Here is a 20,489-nt window from a genome sequence, read left to right as displayed (position 1 = left end):
CAATGCTCTGTTGGAAACTGGTCTCCATGAAGCAGGAGCTGCTAAACATCTTCCCATCACAATAGGGGCAGCACACAGCCAGTAATTGACTGACAGAGATTTTTTTTTTAATGGCTGGTTGCCTTGTGTCAAAATGGGATGAGGCTGAGATATAATTCATGGATCAGGCTAAAAGTAAGTTCCAGTCGAGACTGTAAACGTGCCTGGCTCCTTCTATTCCTCATCCTGTTTCCTTCACTTTTTCTCTCTTTTCAGAGCATTCTGTCGATAAATCATGAGCACCAAAATCACCCCTCCCACGTTCTGCTTTTAGGGAACCTGACTTAAGTCACCTGTTGTTATTTTAGAAATAGTAGTGTTCAGTGGAAAACAGTGTGGAGCTTCCTTAAAAAAAAAAAAAAAAGCTAGAAACAGAGTGATTGTATGATCCAGCAATCCTACTCCCAGACATATATCTGGGAAAGATGAAAAGTCTAATTTGAAAATGTACATGTACCCTAATGTTCATAGCAGCGCTGTTTACAAAATAGCCAAGACATGGAAACAATCTAAATGTCCATGGACAGAGAAATGGATAAAGAAGATGTGGTAAGTATACACAATGCATTAAAATGAATGAAATAATGCCATTTGCAGCAAACGGATGGACCTAGAAATTGCAATACTAAATGAAGTAAGTCAGACAGAGAAGGAGAAATATCATATGACATCCCTTATATATGGAATCTAAAAAGAAATGATACAAATGAACTTACGTTCCAAACAGAAAGGGACTCACAGACCTAGAGAATGAACTTACGGTTACCAGGGGGAAGTATGTGATGGACATGTACACACTGCTATATTTAAAATGGATAACCAACAGGGACCTACTGTATAGCACAGAGGACTCTGCTCAGTGTTATGTGGCAGCCTGGACGGGAGGGGAGTTTGGGGGAGAATGGATACATGTATGTGTGTGGCTGAGTCCCTTTGCTGTCCACCTGAAACTATCACAGCATTGTTTGTTAATCGGCTATACCAGAGTACCAGGGGAAAAAAAGTTTAAAAAAGAGCTGGAGGGTTCTTGGTTGAAAAGCAAGCCAGCCAGTCAGAAAACAAATCATTTATTGAGGGCTACTCTGTGTGTGAAGCATGTGATAGAAGCTGGAGAGGCACGCTTAAAGCCACACATCAAAGGACTTAGGACAAATCAAAGTGGTAGCCAGAAGTTCTTGGTCCTGCCATCACACTGCGATCTGTTATCTCCACAAAACTCTGAAAAGTCAGAGTTGCAGAACACGGAAGATATAAAACGGTAAGCTGGAACAGAAGCTCTTCTTTTCTCACCAGGACAGGAAGCCATGGGAAGACCACCACGCCCAATCATCCATAATCCAAATTGCCCAGAGAGTTCTAGGGCTGGCGAGATAGTGCATTTCCACATTAAGCTGAGAAGAGATTTCAGAGAAGGCTTCTGCAGGCACCTGCTTTCCTGAGATGTTGTTCCATTGTGTATTTGAGAAGGGACTTCAACCCTGTGAGAGAAATCAGGATCAGAATCAATGGCAGGATTAGTACAATTTGAACTCAGGGATCATATGTATGTGGGCACAGGTCTTACAAATACAGGCAGAGATAAATATGGCAACAAAAACTAGAAGGATAAACATTAAAATGTTAGCAATGATTACCTCCAGGCACTGTTGACAAACTCAAAAGCTATTCTCAGAGCCTCTTGACTATTGATATTCCTATTCTAGAAGCTAGAAAGCAGAATACTTGTTTTGTCAAATTCCTCTGTAACTCTGAGTGTTCATGTGATACAGTTCTGACCAATTAGGTGAAAGGGAAATTCACCAAGGGGCTTCTGGAAAAGCTTTTGTTTCTTGTTAAAGAGAGAGGGTTGAAAGGTGAGTTTGCCACTCTGTCCCATCATTCTTCTTCCTGCCTTCAACATGGTCATGATGACTGGAGCTATGGCAGTCACCTTGCAACCATGAAAATAATTGATGAAAAGTCAGCATGTTATTGGTGGGATGGAAAACTAGGAAGAGCTTAGATCCTTAGCAACCTTACTAAGCAACAGAACCAATACCAGCAACGCCTAACTCTGAGCTTCTATTCTTGCAATAAAAAGAATTTCCTATTTATTTAAGCCACTGGATCTTAGTTACTTATTCCTGGAATACATCAGAGGGGGAAAATTAATAAGACATTCTGGTAGAAGATGGAAGACCACAAAAGATAAATGCAATAAATAAGGAAATTTTAGAAAGTAGATTGTTAGAAAGTAGAAAGTCCTGAAAAGAAAAATCAAGATAAGGGGGTGGGAGAAGCATGAACACCTGGATGGGTGAATAGGAAGCTGCACAAAATAGAGTTATCAGAGGAAATTCTATTGAAAAGAAATGACTGGAACAAAGATTTGAAGGAAGTGAAGGAGTTGGCTATGTGGGTGACAGGACAAAAACATTCAAGGCATTCAAGAACATTCAGTTCAAGACTCCAAAGGAGGAAGTGAGCCTGGCATGTCTGAAGAATCTTGAGCAGGCCAGTGTGGGTGGAGCAAAGTGAAATGAGGGGTCTATTAATACACAACAAGGACAGGAAGGAAAAGAGAGTCAGATCAGACAAGGCCGTGTGGGCCACAAGGAGGACTTTGGCTTTGACTCTGAATAAGGTGGGAGCCATGGAGTGTTATAGGTAGAGAAGGGAAGATATCTGACTTGGGTGTTCACAAGCACCCTCCAGTTGCTGCAAGGAGAACAGACCAAAGATAAGGCAGGGGAAAGATTAGAGAGGCAGCAAGGCAGACCTCTTTTGAGTTTATTTCCATCATCCTGGATAGAGACAATAGGACTTGGACCACAGTAGAAGGAATGAAGAGAAAGAGAAGCAACCAGATTCGAGATCTATTTTGAGGAAGAGTCAACAGGATTTGCTGATGGAGCAGAGATGAGGGAAGGGGAGAGGAAAGGCGGGGTCAAGCAGAATCAACATTAATTTCACAACTTCACTCTTGAACAATAGAAAAATAGAGGGCCCTCTGTGGAAATGAGAGGTGGGGGAATCTGCTGAGGTAACATATTCCAAATGAGATGCTCATGTGGGACAGGTTGCCTCTGAAACATCTATTGGATATCTAAGTAGGCATTTGGTAGGTGGTAGTTTATATGAGTATAGAATTCAGGAGACAAGGCTGGACTGCACGTTATTTAAATTTGGGGAGTTGTTGCTAATAGACGATGGTATAGCTGTGAGACTGAATGAGATCCATTGTGCAGAAGACAACGTGCGCTTCAGTAGAAAATGGTGTGCTGTCAGGGGATACCTTCTCTGGGTTATCTGGCCCTGATCTGTAGCGGAACTACTTTACAATTTTGTCCTTTTGAAGCAACTGACAGTGATGGGAAATAATTTCATGGAAAAAATAGTTTTGTCTCTACTTGTGCATTCATGTTGATATTACTGAGATTATACATGTATTCTAATTAATACATTAGTACACAAATAAACACATTTATGAATTTTATGTGTTATGTAATATAAATGATTCTATATAACTTCTGAATATTTATATTATATGTACATTATATATATTAAATAATATGAATAATTATATATAATGTCTATATATTTAAAATTTTATATTTATATAGTACATAATTTGAAATGCATATATTATGCAATATGAATAATTACATATACAAAGTCTGTATATACAATTATATGTATAATTTATATATTACATATAAAATTTTTATATACTATATGTATTTATCAGAGAAGGAAATGGCAACCCACTCCAGTACTCTTGCCTGGAAACGCTATATATTTGTACTTACATGTATATGTATACTTATATGTATATTTATACTTATATATATTTATATTTATTAATATATAGTTGGGCTTCCCTGGTGGCTCAGTGGTAAAGAATCCGCATGCCAGTGCAGGAGACATGGGTTCAATCCCTGGGTTGGAAAGATCCCCTGGAGCAGAAAATGGCAACCTACTCCAGTATTCCTACCTGGGAAATCCCATGGACAGAGGAGCCTGGCAGACTGTAGTCCATGGAGTCGCAAAGAGTGGGACATATCTTAGCGACTAAACAACAATAACAAATATAAAACTTATATATTATAATATGAATAATAAGATATAATTTTTTATTTACAATTATGTGTATGATTACATGATATATAATTATGTTATATTATATATACTACATTTATTTACCAGTGAGGAAACCAGGCAGATGTTTTAACTGGTTCAAAAGACAACACAAAGAGCATGCTGCTGCTACTGCTGCTAAGTCACTTCAGTCGTGTCCGACTCTTTGCGACCCCATAGACAGCAGCCCACCAGGCTCCCCTGTCCCTGGGATTCTCCAGGCAAGAACACTGGAGTGGGTTGCCATTTCCTTCTCCAATGCATGAAAGTGAAAAGTGAAAGGGAAGTCGCTCAGTCGTGTCCTACTCCTAGCGACCCCATGGACTGCAGCACACCAAGCTCCTCCATCCATGGGATTTTCCAGGCAAGAGTACTGGAGTGGGTTGCCATTTCCTTCTCCAATGCATGAAAGTGAAAAGTGAAAGTGAAGTCACTCAGTCGTCTCTGACTCTTCACGAACCCATGGACTTCAGCCTACCAGGCTCCTCCACCCATGGGATTTTCCAGGCATGAGTACTGGAGTGAGTTGCCATTGCCTTCTCCATATAAATTAAAAAGTATAGTAATATTATGTATTATGTATACACTGTGAACACTGTATACATTATATGAGTGCTATGCATTATGTATACATTGTATACGTTCTATGTATGATGTAATACACAAACATGTCTGTTCTTTGCATTCTCTTGTGAGCCAGTTACAACATCTGCCCATTCCTTCAATGATTAATACACAGAATAAAATCCTTAATATATGCTTATTTCATATCCATGAGTCATGATTTTATCTTTTTTAGTTTGCACAGCTACTGAAATGCAGAGATGGGATTTAAACCCAGGCAGCCTAGCTCCCCAATCCCCACCTTTAAATACCACAGTTTATCAAATGAGTTAGTACACATGAACATCAAAGCTATGGTTTTTCCAGTAGTCATGTACAGATACAAGAGTTGGACCATAAAGAAGGCTGAGCACCAAAAAAACTGATGCTTTTGAACTGTGGTGGTGGTGGTTTAGTTGCTCAGTCGTATCTGACTCTCGCAACCCCATGGACTGCCACCAGGCTCCTCTGTCCATGGAGCCTTCGAGGCAAAAACACCGGAGTGGGTTGCCATTTCCTTCTCTGCCTTTGTTAAGAGTCCCTTGGACAGCAAGTAGATCAAACCAGTTAATCCTAAAGGAAATCAACCCTGACTATTCATTGGAAGGACTGATGCTGAAGCTGAAGCACCAGTACTTGGCCACCTGATGCGAAGAGTCGACTCACTGGAAAAGACCCTGAGGCTAGGAAAGATTGAGGGCAGGAGGAAAAGGGGACAATAGAAGATGAGATGGTTGGATGGTTACCACCAACTCAATGAACATGAGTTTGAGCAAACTCTGGGAGACAGCGAAGGACAGGAAAGTCTGGTGTGCTGCAGTCCATGGGGTCACAAAGAGTTGGACACAACTGAGCAATGAAACAACAAATGCTTAGCTTATAGCACATAACACTTGGTCTGACCAGAACATGTGGACAACACACAGTCTCACCGTTTTGGAAGTGGAGGGAACAGATGACAGTAAGATCCCTGAGGTCTGGGTCTCAGAGCTGGGTTTGGTCTTCCTGGTCGTGCATCTTCTGTATTCTTCCCGTACCTGAAGGTGGATACACACCATGGGGAGATGAACCATGCTTAGATACAGGGGGAGTGTGTGTGGCAAGGGCAAGCTCCCTGGAAGGAGCAGGGCTGGGAGGGCAGCAGGTACGCACCTGGCGGCTGAGCACACAATGAATGAGGAAGATGAAGGCCCCCTGCAAGCTGTTGATGATGGTGAACAGATAAGCCATGATATTGGCCATGGGTCCAATTTGGAAAATGCCTAACACCCAGGAGCACCCCAAGATGAAGATCTGGGCAAAGGCTTTGAAGGTCAGCAACCTGGAGGGGAAGATTTGCAGAGGATATAGTTCTGGCTGTCACCCTCATGGGCCACCACGCTCCCAGGTATAGTCTGAGGCTGCCACCACGTGACCCATCACCTGGGTGAGAATCAGTGTGGCACACAGGTTCCCAGCCTAGAGGTAGGGAAGTCAAATCCTACAGCCATTGAAAAGGCAATTGGCCTACAGGTACACATGGTCACAAAGATGTGTGGACACATGTATTGAATGCAATATTGTCTATGGTAATAAAAGGCTAGACATAAAGTAGCCAAGCCATGGAAGCAACCTAAATGGTCATCAGCAGATGGATGCATAAAGAAGATGTGGTATGTATAGACAATGGAATATTACATAGCCATAGAAAAGGATGAAATAATGTCATTTGCAGCAACATGGATGGACCTAGAGACGATCATACTAAGTGAAGTAAGTCAGACAGAGAAAGGCAAATACCATACGATATCACTTATATGGGGAATTTGAAATATGGCACAAATGAAGCTATCTACAAAACAAACAGACTCACAGACACGGAGAACAGACTTGTGGTTACCAAGGAGGAGGGGGTGTGGGGGAGGGGTGGAATGAGAGTCTGGAGTTGGTGTGTGTGTTCAGTCACTCAGTGGGGTCCGACTCTTTGTGATCCCATGGACTGTAGCCTGCCAGGCTCCTCTGTCTATGGAATTCTCCAAGCAAGAATATTGGAGTGCTCTTCTCTGGGGGATCTTCCCAACCCAGGGATCAAATTCAGGTCTTCCACATTGCAGGTGGATTCTTTATCATCTGAGCCACCAGATCATTTAAATAAACTGTGTTCCATCCTTACACTGAAACACTATATCTTAAAAAAAGGTATTGTCAACAGATTTTAGTATTGGAAACACTCGTTCCTCCTAGCAATGGTGCTAAGGCATGCTTCACATGCCTTTCTGATCTAGACACTGTGCTGTATTCCATTTGGAGTGCAGGACCAGGCTTACAAAAGGTACTTAGTGAATATTTGGGGAAAGAAGGAAAGGAGACTAGAAGATGAGGGGAAAGGAAGGCTGGACTGTACCTGGTATCTTTGAGTGTGGAGACTTCCGCATTGACACTAGAAAGCTTCTGCCTCAGGATACATAGTGTCCAAGTCAGGAGGATGGAATTGACCTACAGAGCCAAGCAGAAGGGATGGAAAGACTGGATATACAAATGGATGATGGCCAGACCATTTATGAAAAGAGAACGTTGACCTATAGTCTGCAGTAACCACTCCAGGAAGCCAAACAATAACTCCTTCAGCAACCCACCCCGGATGATCAGGACTTGACTGATAGTTGACAGCCTCCCTTATTTCTGCTCTGCTTCCAACTTAGGACCAAAAGGAAAAAGCCAGTATATAACCCTAACCGATCACCTAGGATGCCCTGCATTTAGTCAGCCTACCTTCAGAGTCCTTGTGTCCACAGCCTCTGAGCAGGGCATACCTGAAGGCTTCCCTTTTTTCCTCTATAAAACTTTCCCACTCATCTGCCTGTTTTTGAATCTCTGACAAAAGCAAGTGATTTGACAAATGAAAGTGGCTGACTCCCTTACCATGTGTGTTCATGCTCAGTCGCTCAGTCATGTCCGATTCTTTGCAACCCCATGGACTGTAGCCTGCCAGGCTTCTCTGTCCATAGGATACTCCAGGCAAGAATACTGGAGTGGGTTGCCATGCCCTTCTCCAGGGGATCTTCCCGACCCAGGGATTGAACCTGCTTTTCTTACATCTCCTGCATTGGGAGGCGGGTTCTTTACCACGAAGCGCACCTGGGAAGCCCTGGGTCTCTTTGATCCTCCTCCAAAACACACCAGACCAAGCAATCAACTTACCACTATAATTGTGCACACTGGCCCCAGGAAGCTCCAGATGAACCCCGTTTCTGTATTCAGCCAGCAGCTATGCAGAAAAACAGGAGTCAGTCATTGTATCAAAGTCCTAACCCTAAAATGACTCACACCCTGCCAGATATGCTTATGGAAGAGTATTGGAGGATGAGGTTGAAGTGAAAATTTTCACAATGGACCAGGTCACATTTCAGTTTTCTTCTTTCAGACCTTCTTCCTTAGTGAACGTTCCTGAAATGTTCTCTTAACAGCCTGGGATAGAGATCATTTCTCAGTTCATAACCTTTGTATTCCCTCTCTCCAGAACTCTCCATGGTACACTTTGTCATTCAATTCTCAGCTCGAGTATCACCTCCTCTGAAAAGTCACACTGTGTCTGGTCCTTTCCTAGCAGAATTTGCTGCTTTTTTTTTTTTCATAACATCTATCAGTATGATAAATTATCTTGCTCAGTTGTTTGTTTAAACTGTCTATCTTTCCCTACTAGACTATGAGCTACAGGAGAATTTGGACTTTGAATTTTTTGTTTATCTCTGAATACCCAGCACTCAGTCCAAAGCCTGGCATGGATGAGGCATTCTGTAATTATTTGTTAATAGAAGTGAAGTGAGAAATGGAGTGTTTACTGCCATATCAGTAAACAAGGATGTCATATCCATCAGCGATTCCAGCCCTCCAAAAGTGAATTTCTGAGCCTGGAGGGTGATCAGGAAAAACAATACCTGCTATCAGGCAGCCATAAACCACTCCCCTGGTGAGCACTGAGGACCTAGGGGTGGGGATGTGAAAAGCCAGGATACTGGCCCCAGATAGCTGGGATGCAAATGAAAAGAATGATTTTAGTGAGTCCAGACTTTGTTGATAAAGGTCCATATAGTCAGTTATGGTTTTTCTAGTAGTCATGTATGGTACAAGGGTTGGACCATAAAGAAGGCTGAGCGCTGAAGAATTAATGCTTTTGTACTGTGGTACTGGAGAGTGAGAGTCCCTTGGACAGCAAGGAGATCAAACCAGTCAATCCTAAAGGAAATCAATCCTGAATATTCATTGGAAGGGCTGATGTTGAAGCTGAAGCTCCAATACTTTGGCTACCTGATAAGAAGAGCTGACTCATTGGAAAAGACCCTGATGCTGGGAAAGATTGAGGGCAGGAGGAGAAGGGGGCAACAGAGGAGGAGATGGTTGGATGGCGTCACTGACTCAATGGACATAAGTTTGAGTGAATTCCAGGTAATAGTGAGGGACAGGGAAACCTGGCGTGCTGCAGTCCATGGGGCCACAAAGAGCTGGACACGACTGAGCGACTGAACAACAACTGGAGCTACTATCTTCTCACACAGAACCTTTGATAAGCCTACCTCACTTTAAAACAGACCATGGCAGAGTATTTCTAAGCCATAAAAAGGGACGAATTTGGGTCAGTTGTAGTGAGGTGGATGTACCTAGAGCCTGTTATACAGAGCAAAGGAAGTCAGAAAGAGAAAAACCAATATCGTATATTAATGCATATACACGGAATCTAGAAAAATGGTACTGATGAAAGTATTTGCAGAGAAGGAATGAAGATGCAGATGTAGAGAACAGATTTGTGAACACAGTGGAGGAAGGAGAGGGTGGGACGAATTGAGAAAGTAGCATTGAGATACACACACTATCATGTGTGAAATAGATAGCTAGTGCACGCATGCCCAGTTGCTTCAGTCATGTCTGACTCTTTGCAACCCTATGGACTGTAGTCTGTTGGGCTCCTATCATCCATGGGGTTGTTAGTGAGAAGCCGCTGGGTAATACAGGGAGCCCAGCGTGGTGCTCTGTGACAACCTAGAGAGACTGGGGTGGTAGAGGGGAGGGAGGCTCACAAGGGAGGGACATATACATAATTATGATTGATTCATGTTGTTGTATGGCAGAAACCAACACAACATTGTAAAGCAATTTTCCTCCAATTAAAAACTTAATGAAAAAAGAGAGACCAACAAAAACATGTAGAATGCTTTACACTGTGCCAGACACTGTCTAAATATTTTGCAGATACTAACTCATTTAATACCCACAATAACACTATAATATAGGCATTGTCATCAGCTTGCATATAATAGATGAGGAAATGAGAGCATAGAGTTTAAGTAACTTGCCCAAGGCAGCCTAGCTAGATAGTGGTGTAGCCAGGATCCAGACCCAAGCAAGTTGGCTCTAGAGTCCACAAACTGAAAACTTTGCAATCAAGTTTGCTGTTTACATTGCCACTACCCACCTATACTATAATGCAAACAATGGCTTCCGGATTTGTGCAGTGCACAACCTGGGCTACTGCCCCTGGCAGCCCATAAAGTAAGAGCTCAATAAATGGTAGCCATGACTACTGCTCCTGTTATTGTTCTTTTGTGTGTTCATTTAATTATCACCATGGAACAATTAATAATAACAATTTTCAGGGAAAGAGAAGAATGTCACTTACCGATTATACATCCCATAACCCTGTGGTTGTAAGCCAGCAGAAACAGCCACCACCAGCCCCGGGAGCCCATAGCCAAAGGCGCAGAGATACAGCATCTTGATGTTTCGAGAACTGAAGTAATTCACCACTTTCAGGTTCCTGACCATGAGGAAGAGCATCACAGCCTCCACCAGCATCCAGAAGAAGCACGCAAGGAAAAGGTAGTGCAGAAAGCCTGCGATGAGGGCGCAGCCCATCTGCAGAAGAGAATCAGGCACCTTCAGTCTCCCTTACTCCAGGGAGTATGTTCAGAGGAAGAAGGCAGAGAAGGGGCTCCTCTGTTGCTATTGTTCTTGCTTTTGATAGGTAAGAAGTGGATTTATTTAGAGTGCGCATTATTTATTTAGAATGTGTATCTGTACATTCCATATGGCTTCCCAAGTGGCTCAGTGGTAAAGAATCCTGAAAATGCAGGAGATGCAAGACACGTGGGTTTGATCCCTGGGTTGGGAAGATCCCCTGGAGGAGGGCATGGCAACCCACTATATTCTTGCCTTGAGAATCCCATGGACAGAGGAACCTGGTGGGCTACAGTCCATGGGGTCACAAAAAGTCAGATGTGACTGAGCATGCACACCACACACCACACACACACACACACACACACAAACACATACATTCCATGACAGAATTCTGTCCATCTCAAAAGGCAAAAGCAGCTGTGCTTAGTTTTTATGGGCTGGGTAATTTCATAGGCTAACAAGTAGGAAGATTTTTCAACTATATATTTGGGGGAAGGAGCAGGGATTTCCAGGAATTGGGCCACTGCCCACGTTTTGGTCTTTGATGGTGGGCCTGGGTGCCTATGGGTGGTCATTTAGCATTCTAATGTATTACAGCAGTGTATGATGAGGCTCAAGGTCTACCGCAAGTTGAATCTTCTGCCATCTCGGACCCGCTGCTGCTAAGTCGCTTCAGTCGTGTCCGACTCTGTGCAACCCCATAGACGGCAGCCCACCAGGCTCCCCCATCCCTGGGATTCTCCAGGCAAGAATACCGGAGTGGGTTGCCATTTCCTTCTCTGGGACCAAGTTGGCTCTAATCAGTCCATACTGTATCCTCACCAGCTATGTCATTCTTTCAGGGTTGTGTCCTGCCTCCTTCCCTGATTCATGTTGATGTATGGCAGAAGCCAGCACAGAATTGTAAAGCAATTATCTTCCGATAAAATTAAAAAAAAAAAAAAACAACCATAATGTGGCTACTTTGACTGGACTTCCCCAAACACGGCCTCTTCATTCATTCCACAAATATTTATAGATATAGTCTTCACTACAGGTAGTTCCATCCCTTTAGTAGGGACACCAATCATTCTGGTTTCCCTAGAAATGAGTTTTCTCAGGATGTACAGCTTCCAGTGCTAAAACTGGGAGAGTCTGAGAGAAAAACAAATAGATGACCACCCTACTTTAGGGGATGTTTGAAGATACAGGGGTGGGGGAGGAGAAGGGATCCACAAACTACAGCCATGGACTGGTTGCAGGTTTTGTAATTAACATTTCATTGACACACAGCCTTCCCCATTTATGTATTCTCTATGGCTGCTTTCAGGCTTCCCTGGTGTCTCAGTGGGTAAAGAACCCGGGTGCCAATGCCAGGAGATAGGTGGGGGTAGGTTCAGTCTCTGGGTCAGAAAGATCCCCTGGAGAAGGAAATGGCAACCCACTCCAGTATTCTTGCCCCATGGATAGAGGAGCCTGATGGGGTACAGTCCATGGGGTCGCAAAGAGTCAGACACGACTGAGTAACTAAACAACAACATGACTGTATTCATGCTAAAGTGGTGGAGTTGAGCAGTTGCCAACGGAGACCATGGCATCTGCAAAATTAAAAATATTTTTATCTGCTTCTTTACAGGAAAATTTTGTTCACCCTTGGTCCCATGATGAGAGGTGGGGAGTGCTACTAGCCTTTGGTTCCCAAGGGGTCTAGGAAGTGAAACACCCCATAGTTAGAGGGTAGTTCTGCTTTAAGAATGATTATCCCACCTGAAATGTCAGTAGTGCTTCCTTTGGAAATACCCCGAGAACCTACTGTTTCGGACACAGTTATTGGAGCTTAATTGGCCAAAAGTTCTTGTTCTCATGGGGCACACAATCTTGTGGAAGAGGTAGATACACAATGAGTAAAACAACAATAACAAAAATCAATATGGTTTCAAATATTAATAGGTGCTGGGAAAAGATGCAAAATAGAGTGTTTGAAAAGTAAAATTTCTCACCTATGGATGCAACTAGAGATGATCACACTAAGTGAAGTAAGTCAGAAAGAGAAAACAATTACCATATGATATCATTTATATGTGGAATCTAAACTATGACACAGATGAACACAGACAAGCGAACAGACTCATTGTCGCCAAGGTCAGGAGAGGGAGAAGAATGAACTGGGAGTTTGGGGTTGTTAGATGCAAATTATTAAATTTAGAATGGATAGACACAAGGTCCTGCTGTACAGCACAAAGAACTATGCTGAACATCCTGTGATAAACCATAATAGAAAAGTATATTAAGAAAGAATGTACTTATGTATACAAATGAGTCACTTTGTTGTATAGCAGAGATTGCCACAACACTGTAAATCAACTATATTTCAGTTTTTAAACAAAGAATTTCTCAACTGTCGCATTACTAATATTTATAACACTGCTACTGCTGTGCTGTGTGCAGTCATGTCTGACTCTCTGTAAACCCAGAGGAGCCCACCAGCCTCCTCTGTCCATGGGATTCTCCAGGCAGGAATGGAATGGGTAACCATTTCTTCCTCCAGGGATCTTCCTGATCCAGGGATTGAACCTGGGTCTCCTGTGACTCCTGTAGTGGCAGGGGGATTCTTTACCAACTGAGCCACCTGGGAAGTCCCTATTTGTAACACTATTGCCTTATTATTTTCTGCTATGGGAAGATGGGGGAGACTGTTCTGTGCATTGTAAGATGTTTAGCAGCATCCCCTCCCAAAGGTGACAACTAGCAATATCTCCAGATATTGCCAAGTGTCCCCTGAGGGCACAGAATCAGCCCGGGTAAGAACCAAAGGCTTAAAGTGTAGGAAGAGAGACCACCCCCATACATAACATGATCAGGAAAAATCATTCGAAACTGAGACCTATCACCAGAAGGCATCAACTAGAAGCTGGCAGATGAGTATGGAAAGAGGGGAAAGCATGTGCAAAGGTCCTGAGGTGGAAACTGGCATTGAGGGAGTTAGGTGAGGATGAGCAGATGCAGATGGGGAGATGATGGGGATGGATGGGGTCAAAGCCTGAGGGATACGAGACCTGGTTGTCGGTCTTGTCCACACCAGTGAGAAACAGCATCTCGGCCAAGAAGAGGCATATGCAGAGATGCAGGTGGATGTAGGTGTTCTGGTTTCGGAGGGTGCGGCACAGAAGGAAGGTGATGATGGCCATGGCAAGACACACCAGTGAGATAATCGTGCCCACGTGACTAATGAGGTACAGGGTGAACTCCATCTGTCAGAAAAGAGATACACTGTTGGCCTCCGAGAATGACCAGTTATAACCCCCAGGCAGCAAAAAGAACTATCCAGACTCTTGGCTTGGGTATATAGAGCTTGGAAGCTTTTTCTCCCTCGGGCGCTTGGTGTGAACTAGATATTGTTCATCATCACCCTTCGGCATCCATCAGCACCCATTCTCATCCCTCTCCTATGACCTATTCCTATAGGGTAAGACATCTACAAACTGCATTTCCCATAATCTCTCGGGGCTAAGGCCCTGAACATCATTTAGGTTCTCCAGTGAGATGCACACATGAAGGTTTTAAAAGGCAGGATGGAGGCAGATACCACTTTTCTGCAGACAGGATCGAGCTATGGCTGGACTCCACATTCCAACTATCCGATCTTTAATTTCATGGATGTGGGGTGAAATGCCAAAGGTAATTTATGACCTCTGGCTGCAGAGGGGTGATCTTGAAGCCACATTCAAGTGGCAGAACCCCTGACTTCAAGTCCTCCATCCCTTCCAAGAATTCTGTGAGCATCCAAGCCCCTGTATTAAAATACTTTCCTGCTTGGCATACCTTGAGAGGTTCCTGTTACCTGCACTGAACCAGGACTGATAATAGGTGTTCCAAGATGCTCCAACTTCCAGGAGTAGAGGTGACAAGTTGAGTCCTTCCCTATGCCATTATTTGTAATTAATTTTATCGGGGTGCTTTCTGTGTGTTAAAGATACGCCAGGCACCAGCTTCTCTATGATGTTGTGATGTAGTGGTTAAGACTACAGTTCTGCCAGTTTCTGGCTGTTTAAGCTTGGGCAAGATACCTAACTGCTCTGTGCCCGTTTCCTCCTCTGTTAAAATGAGGATACCAACAGTAAGTATCATGTGGAATAGTTCCAAGAGGATTCCATGAAAATGCTTAAAGTACTTACAACAGAAAACACGCATAAGTGCTCGTTTTCATCATCAGTTTCTCTTTTTCCCTAATTAAATGCTGATGCTTTTAATTTTTCTTTTTGTCTTTTGGCCACACCTTGTGGTATCTTAGTTCCTAGACCAGGGATTGAACCCAGGACATGGAAGTGAAAGTGCTGAGTCCTAATCACTGGACTGCCAGGGAACTCCTGAGTCATCATTTTTCTCTTGTTCTCATTTTTAAGATGAAAAAATTTGGCTCAGCTCAGAGAGGTTGAGTGATATGCCAATGGAAACACAGCTATGAAGTGATTGAGGTGGGACTTGAAACTAGGCTAGACTTGCTCTGGATCAAATTTTCTTAAGTCTTAAGCCTTATATTCCTCTAAGTAGCAATTTAGGACCTGCTTGGCAGAGAACTGAACTTGGGATCCTGTGATAGACAAGGCTACCCATCACAGCACCAATGAGCCTGTCTTTCCTCTCTACCAAATCTAACTTCTCACCAAGGCTTATTTCATGTTCCACCTCCTTCCTGACCTAACCCCAGTTCTCAGTGACACAACTCTCAGTTTCTGTAACACAAATTCTTGCACCATTTACAGGCAGATCTCAGAGACAGTGCAGGTTCAATTCCAGACCACCGCAATAAAGCAAATATTGGCAATAAAATGAGTCACATGAATTTTTATCTCCCAGTGCATATAAAAGTTATGTTTACATGCCACCATACTCACCATACACATTTAAAGTATATAATAGCATATGTCTGGGAAATGTAGATACCTTTATTAAAAAATACTTTATTGCTAAAAGATGCTACCATCATCTGAGCGTTCAGTGAGTCATAATCTTTTTGCTGGTAGAAGGTTTGAGATATTGCAAGAATGACCAAAATGTGACACAGAGACACGAAGTGAGCAAATGCTGTTGGGAAAGCGGTGCCAACAGACTTGCTCAATGCACACAGGGTTGCCACAAACCTTCAATTTGTTTTCTCTGTTTTTTTTAAAAAGTGATGTCTGCAAAGTGCAATAAAATGAAGTATGCCTATGGACAATTTTGTAGAAAGAGACCTCTGGACTCAGGCCATCCTGGGTTTGAATCCCATCTCTACTAATTACTGGCTTCATGACTAAACAGACTATTGAGGTCCAGCCTCCTGTCCTGAAAAGTGCATCTAAAAACAGCTAAAGAGTCAGGCACATTGTGTGTTAAGGTGCTTCAGTCATGTCTGACTCTTTTCGACTCCATGGACTATATCTTGCCCGGCTCCTCTGTCCATGGGATTCTCCAGGCAAGAATACTGGAGTGAGTTGCCATTTCCTTCTCCAGGGGATCTTCCCAATCCAGGGATCAAATCCACATCACTTTACATCTCCTGCATTGGCAGGTGGGTTCTCTACCACGAGTGCCACCTGGGAAGCCCAGGTGCTCTGTAAGTGGGGTTTGTGGTTATTATCATGCCTGCACCTGTTTAGCAGAGAAGGCAATGGCAACCCACTCCAGTACTCTTGCCTGGAAAATCCCATGGACGGAGGAGCCTGGTGGGCTGCAGTCCATGGGGTCCCTAAGAGTCGGACACGACTGAGCGACTTCACTTTCACTTTTCACTTTCATGCATTGGAGAAGGAAATGGCAACCCACTCCAGTGTTCTTGCCTGGAGAATCCCAGGGACGGGGGAGCCTGGTGGGCTGCCGTCTATGGGGTCGCACAGAGTCGGACACGACTGAAGCGACTTAGCAGCGGCAGCAGCAGCACCTGTTTAGAGTCAGTTCTCATTTCATATACCAGTGTCATGGCTTCTCAACCAGACCATGAATTCTCTAAGGGCAGAGACACGGCACACACCCCTTCTGTCCCCATGACTCCCTCCCACAATGCCCAATTCCATGAGAGGCACACAATGAATGTTAATCAGTATTTTCCCATTGGATTTGAGGATCCAGACTACAGAGCGTCATTACTGACCGTGACCTCCCCAGAAGCCATGATGACAGCCAAGTTCACCATTCGGTTACAGCCGCAGACAGTATGTGTCTTGGAAGCTTCAAGGAGCACACAGCCTGATGGTGTCCATCTGCCTCCCTCCACGTCCGGTTTCCAGGAAACGCAGATAGCACTCTCAAAATCCTGCTTTGGCTGAAAATTCAGAGCCTTTAGTTACCTGAGAATCCATCTTGAATGGATTCAACCTGACCAACCTCAAGAAGATGTGGGCACGTTCTGTATGGAATGGAGAAAAATACTGATATTTCAATGTGCAGTGATAAAAAGAAATGTCTCGGGTGCCAGACCTGTATCCATTACTAATTTGGTTATAATTAATATAAATAAAGCTCATGTAAATGTTCCTGCATCAACGTTACTTAATCTAACCTCAACCTTGCCCATTGATGAATGGAAAAATGCCACATTGAAATAGAAGAGCTCATTTTTCTAGCAGTGGATTTTGGGAAGTGGTTGAGTTATCAGAAATTGTGGACACTTGCTGCTTAATGTTGTCACAAAGTCGTGTCTGACTCTTTGCGAATCCATGGATTGTAGCCCACCAGGCTTCTCTGTCCATGGGATTTTTCCAGGAAAGAATACTGGAGTGGGTTGCCATTTCATTCTCCAGGGGAATGTTCCAACCCAGGGATCAAACCCATGTCTCCTGCGTTAGCAGGTAGATTCTTTATCACTGAGTCACCAGGGAAGATCTGCTTAATGTGTCCCTGTCAAAAAATGAGAGTTAAGCCAATAGAGGATGTGGAGGCCCAGTGAAAACCTTGTCACCAACCTTAATGTTTTCCAGAGTGTAGATTACTGGTTTAGAGAACCCGTCTTTCTTCCCTCCTGTTATGATGCCCCCAACAACTCGAGAATTTATCTTCAGCTTCTTCTTGGAGCTGGCCCAGGGGATCTGAAGATCTTTCAAGAAGCGCTCATCCAAAATAGACTCCATACCCGAAAAGGAAACGAAAGCCACCCCGTTGATCCCTGAAATTTCCCCAAAATTAAAAAAAAAAAAGCCAATCATTTGCTTAGTAGCTATTACAGATGACCCAGCTCATCCACACATACACACACACTTTAATATCTCACGTATTTCTGCACCTTCACTGGCCTCCTCTCAGGACTGAAACACCAGTGGACTTCCAGATAGTTAACTCTCATCAGAAACTTTAAAAAAAATCTGAGACTTCCCTGGTGGTCCAATGGTTACGAATCTACCTCGCAATGTAGGGAACTCAGGTTCGATCCCTGGTCAGGGAACTAAGATCCCACATGCCGCAGGGCAATTGAGTCCAAGCACCAGAAGTAGAGAGACCATGTACCACAACAGAGCCTCAACACAGCCAGATAAATAAATTAACTTGAAAAAAAAAATCCTGAGGTGGTATTACCTAAAAAAAAATAAAAAAACTTGGCTACATTTAAAAATTAATTTGAATTTGTGTTGTTTTTAAGGGACGATTCAACTCAGCAGTGGGAAATAAGTTTCCCTTCTCACATTTATGGTTATTCTTGTTCAGTCTCTTTGGGTGGGCTTCCCCTTTCAATGTTGGTGGTCTGTGTCCTAGCCTGTTCCTGGGTCATCCAGACAGCATATAGATCAGGGGAGTGATGAACAATGACCTACAAGCCAATCTGGCCATCATTGCTTTTTTTTTTTAAAAAAAAAAACAAAACTTTTTTTAGGCTGTGCTGGTCTTTGTGGCTGCAAACAGGCTTTATCTAGCTGCAGTGGGTAGGGGTACTCTCCATGTGCAAGGGAAGGGCTTCTCATTGTGGTGGCTTCTCTAGTTGTAGAGCACGGGCTCTAGGGCATGCAGGCTGCATAGTTCCAGTGAATGGGCTCAGTAGTGGTGGCACACAAGCTTCATTTCCCTGCGGCATGTACGATCTCCTCTGACCTGGGATAAAACCCACGTCTCCTGCGTTTGTAGGTGGATTCTTAACCAATGGACCTTAAGGGTAGTCCCCATTGCCTCTTTGTGTGTGTGTGTGTGTGAATAAAAATTTCATTGCAACACAGTCTCACCCATTAATTTACATATTGCCTAGGAATGCTTTTGCCCACCCTGATGACAGAGTTGAAATAGTTGCAACAGATCCTATCACGTTCAACGCCTTAAACATTTACTAACCACAGTTTACAGGAAGCGTTTGCTAATCCCTGATACAGATTAGCACTGTATGTTAGAAATTTAGTATGAGTCACATGTGTAATTTTAAATTTTCCAGTAACCACGTTTCAGAACAGTAAAAAAACAAAAAGGGGGGGGATTATTTAAATTATATATTAACTCACTACCTGCAAAATATTTTCATTTCAACATGTAGTCATTCTAAAAATTATTAATAAGATATTTTAATTCCTTCATCTCTGACATCAAGACATTGAAATCCAGTATGGATATTACACTCACAGTCTAACCACACTTAAAGCTCTCAATAACAAAATGTGACCAATGGCTGCTGACTAGACAGGAAACATCTTGTCATTCCCATATTGTAAGATTATTTTTAAATTAATTTTTTGTTGAGATATAGTTGATTTACAATGTTATGTTAGTTTCTGCTGTATACCAAAGTAAATCAGCCATTGTTGTTCAGTCTCTAAGCCATGTCTGACTCTTTGCCAACCCATGGGCTGTAGCACACCAAGCTTCCCTATCCCTCACTATCTCCTGGAGTTTGCTCAAACTCATGTCCATTGAGTAGGTGATGCCATCCTACCATCTCATCCTTTGTCACCCGCTTCTCTTGCCCTCAGTCTTTCCCAGCATCAGGGTCTTTTTCATAGACCTGCCATACATATACAAATATCCACACTCTTCCAGACTCTACTCCCAGAGATTATTTAATGTCTGACTTCCCTAGAAGATGGGAACTCCCTGAGGGCATGGGCTATTTTTGCCTCTATCATTATTTTATTTTCAATAAATATTTGCTCAAAATAATAAAAAATTAAAGTTAAAAAATAGAGGCACTCCAATGTTCATTGCAGCAATATTTACAATAGTCAAGGCATGGAAGCAATCTTTTTTTGTTGTTTGTTTGGGTTTGTTTGTTTTTTTTTTAGTTTTTAAAAAATTTATTTATTTTAATTGGAGGCTAATTCCTGTACACTATTGTAGTGGTTTTTGCCATACATTGACATGAATCAGCCATGGGTGTACATGTGTTCCCCATCCTAAACCCCCCTTCCACCTCCCTCCCCATCCCATCCCTCTGGGTCATCCCAGTGCACCAGCAGCCCTGAGTGCCCTGTCTCATGCATTGAACCTGGACTGGTGATCTATTTCACCTATGATAATATACATGTTTCAATGTTATTCTCTCAGATCATCCCACCCTCGCCTTCTCCCACAGAGTCCAAAAAACTGTTCTATACATCTGTGTCTCTTTTGCTGTCTTGTGTATAGGGTTATCATTACCATTTTTCTAAATTCCATATATATGCATTAGTATACTGTATTGGTGTTTTTCTTTCTGGCTTACTTCACTCTGTATAATAGGCTCCAGATTCATCCACCTCATTAGAACTGATTCAAATGTATTCTTTTAAATGGCTGAGTAATATTCCACTGTGTATATGTACCACAGCTTTCTTATCCATTCATCTGCTGATGGACATCTAGGTTGCTTCCATGTCCTGGCTATTATAAAC

General features: G+C 43.0%; 1 protein-coding gene across 8 annotated transcripts in view; it reads right to left on the bottom strand.

Annotated features, from left to right (window-relative positions):
• Positions 1–1,089: 1,089 nt before the first annotated feature.
• The window catches only part of EMR1 (egf-like module containing, mucin-like, hormone receptor-like 1), a 71,174-nt gene continuing 51,774 nt past the window's right edge, over positions 1,090–20,489 (bottom strand). For all 8 annotated transcript variants that reach the window (XM_010828252.1, XM_010828250.1, XM_010828251.1 and 5 more), the window contains 9 exons: positions 17,613–17,812; positions 16,802–16,972; positions 13,728–13,922; positions 10,412–10,647; positions 7,939–8,005; positions 7,142–7,233; positions 5,911–6,079; positions 5,691–5,795; positions 1,090–1,517 (listed from right to left, as the gene is read on the bottom strand). In XM_010828252.1, coding sequence (XP_010826554.1) covers positions 1,512–1,517; positions 5,691–5,795; positions 5,911–6,079; positions 7,142–7,233; positions 7,939–8,005; positions 10,412–10,647; positions 13,728–13,922; positions 16,802–16,972; positions 17,613–17,812 — 1,241 coding nt within the window. In that variant the 3' untranslated portion in view covers positions 1,090–1,511. The remainder of the gene's footprint in view (positions 1,518–5,690; positions 5,796–5,910; positions 6,080–7,141; positions 7,234–7,938; positions 8,006–10,411; positions 10,648–13,727; positions 13,923–16,801; positions 16,973–17,612; positions 17,813–20,489) is intronic.

The sequence above is a fragment of the Bison bison genome, unplaced genomic scaffold, assembly GCF_000754665.1.
Source record: "Bison bison bison isolate TAMUID 2011002044 unplaced genomic scaffold, Bison_UMD1.0 scf7180017864492, whole genome shotgun sequence".
NCBI classification, from domain to species: domain Eukaryota; kingdom Metazoa; phylum Chordata; class Mammalia; order Artiodactyla; family Bovidae; genus Bison; species Bison bison.
This window is presented reverse-complemented; position numbering and strand designations above follow the sequence as displayed.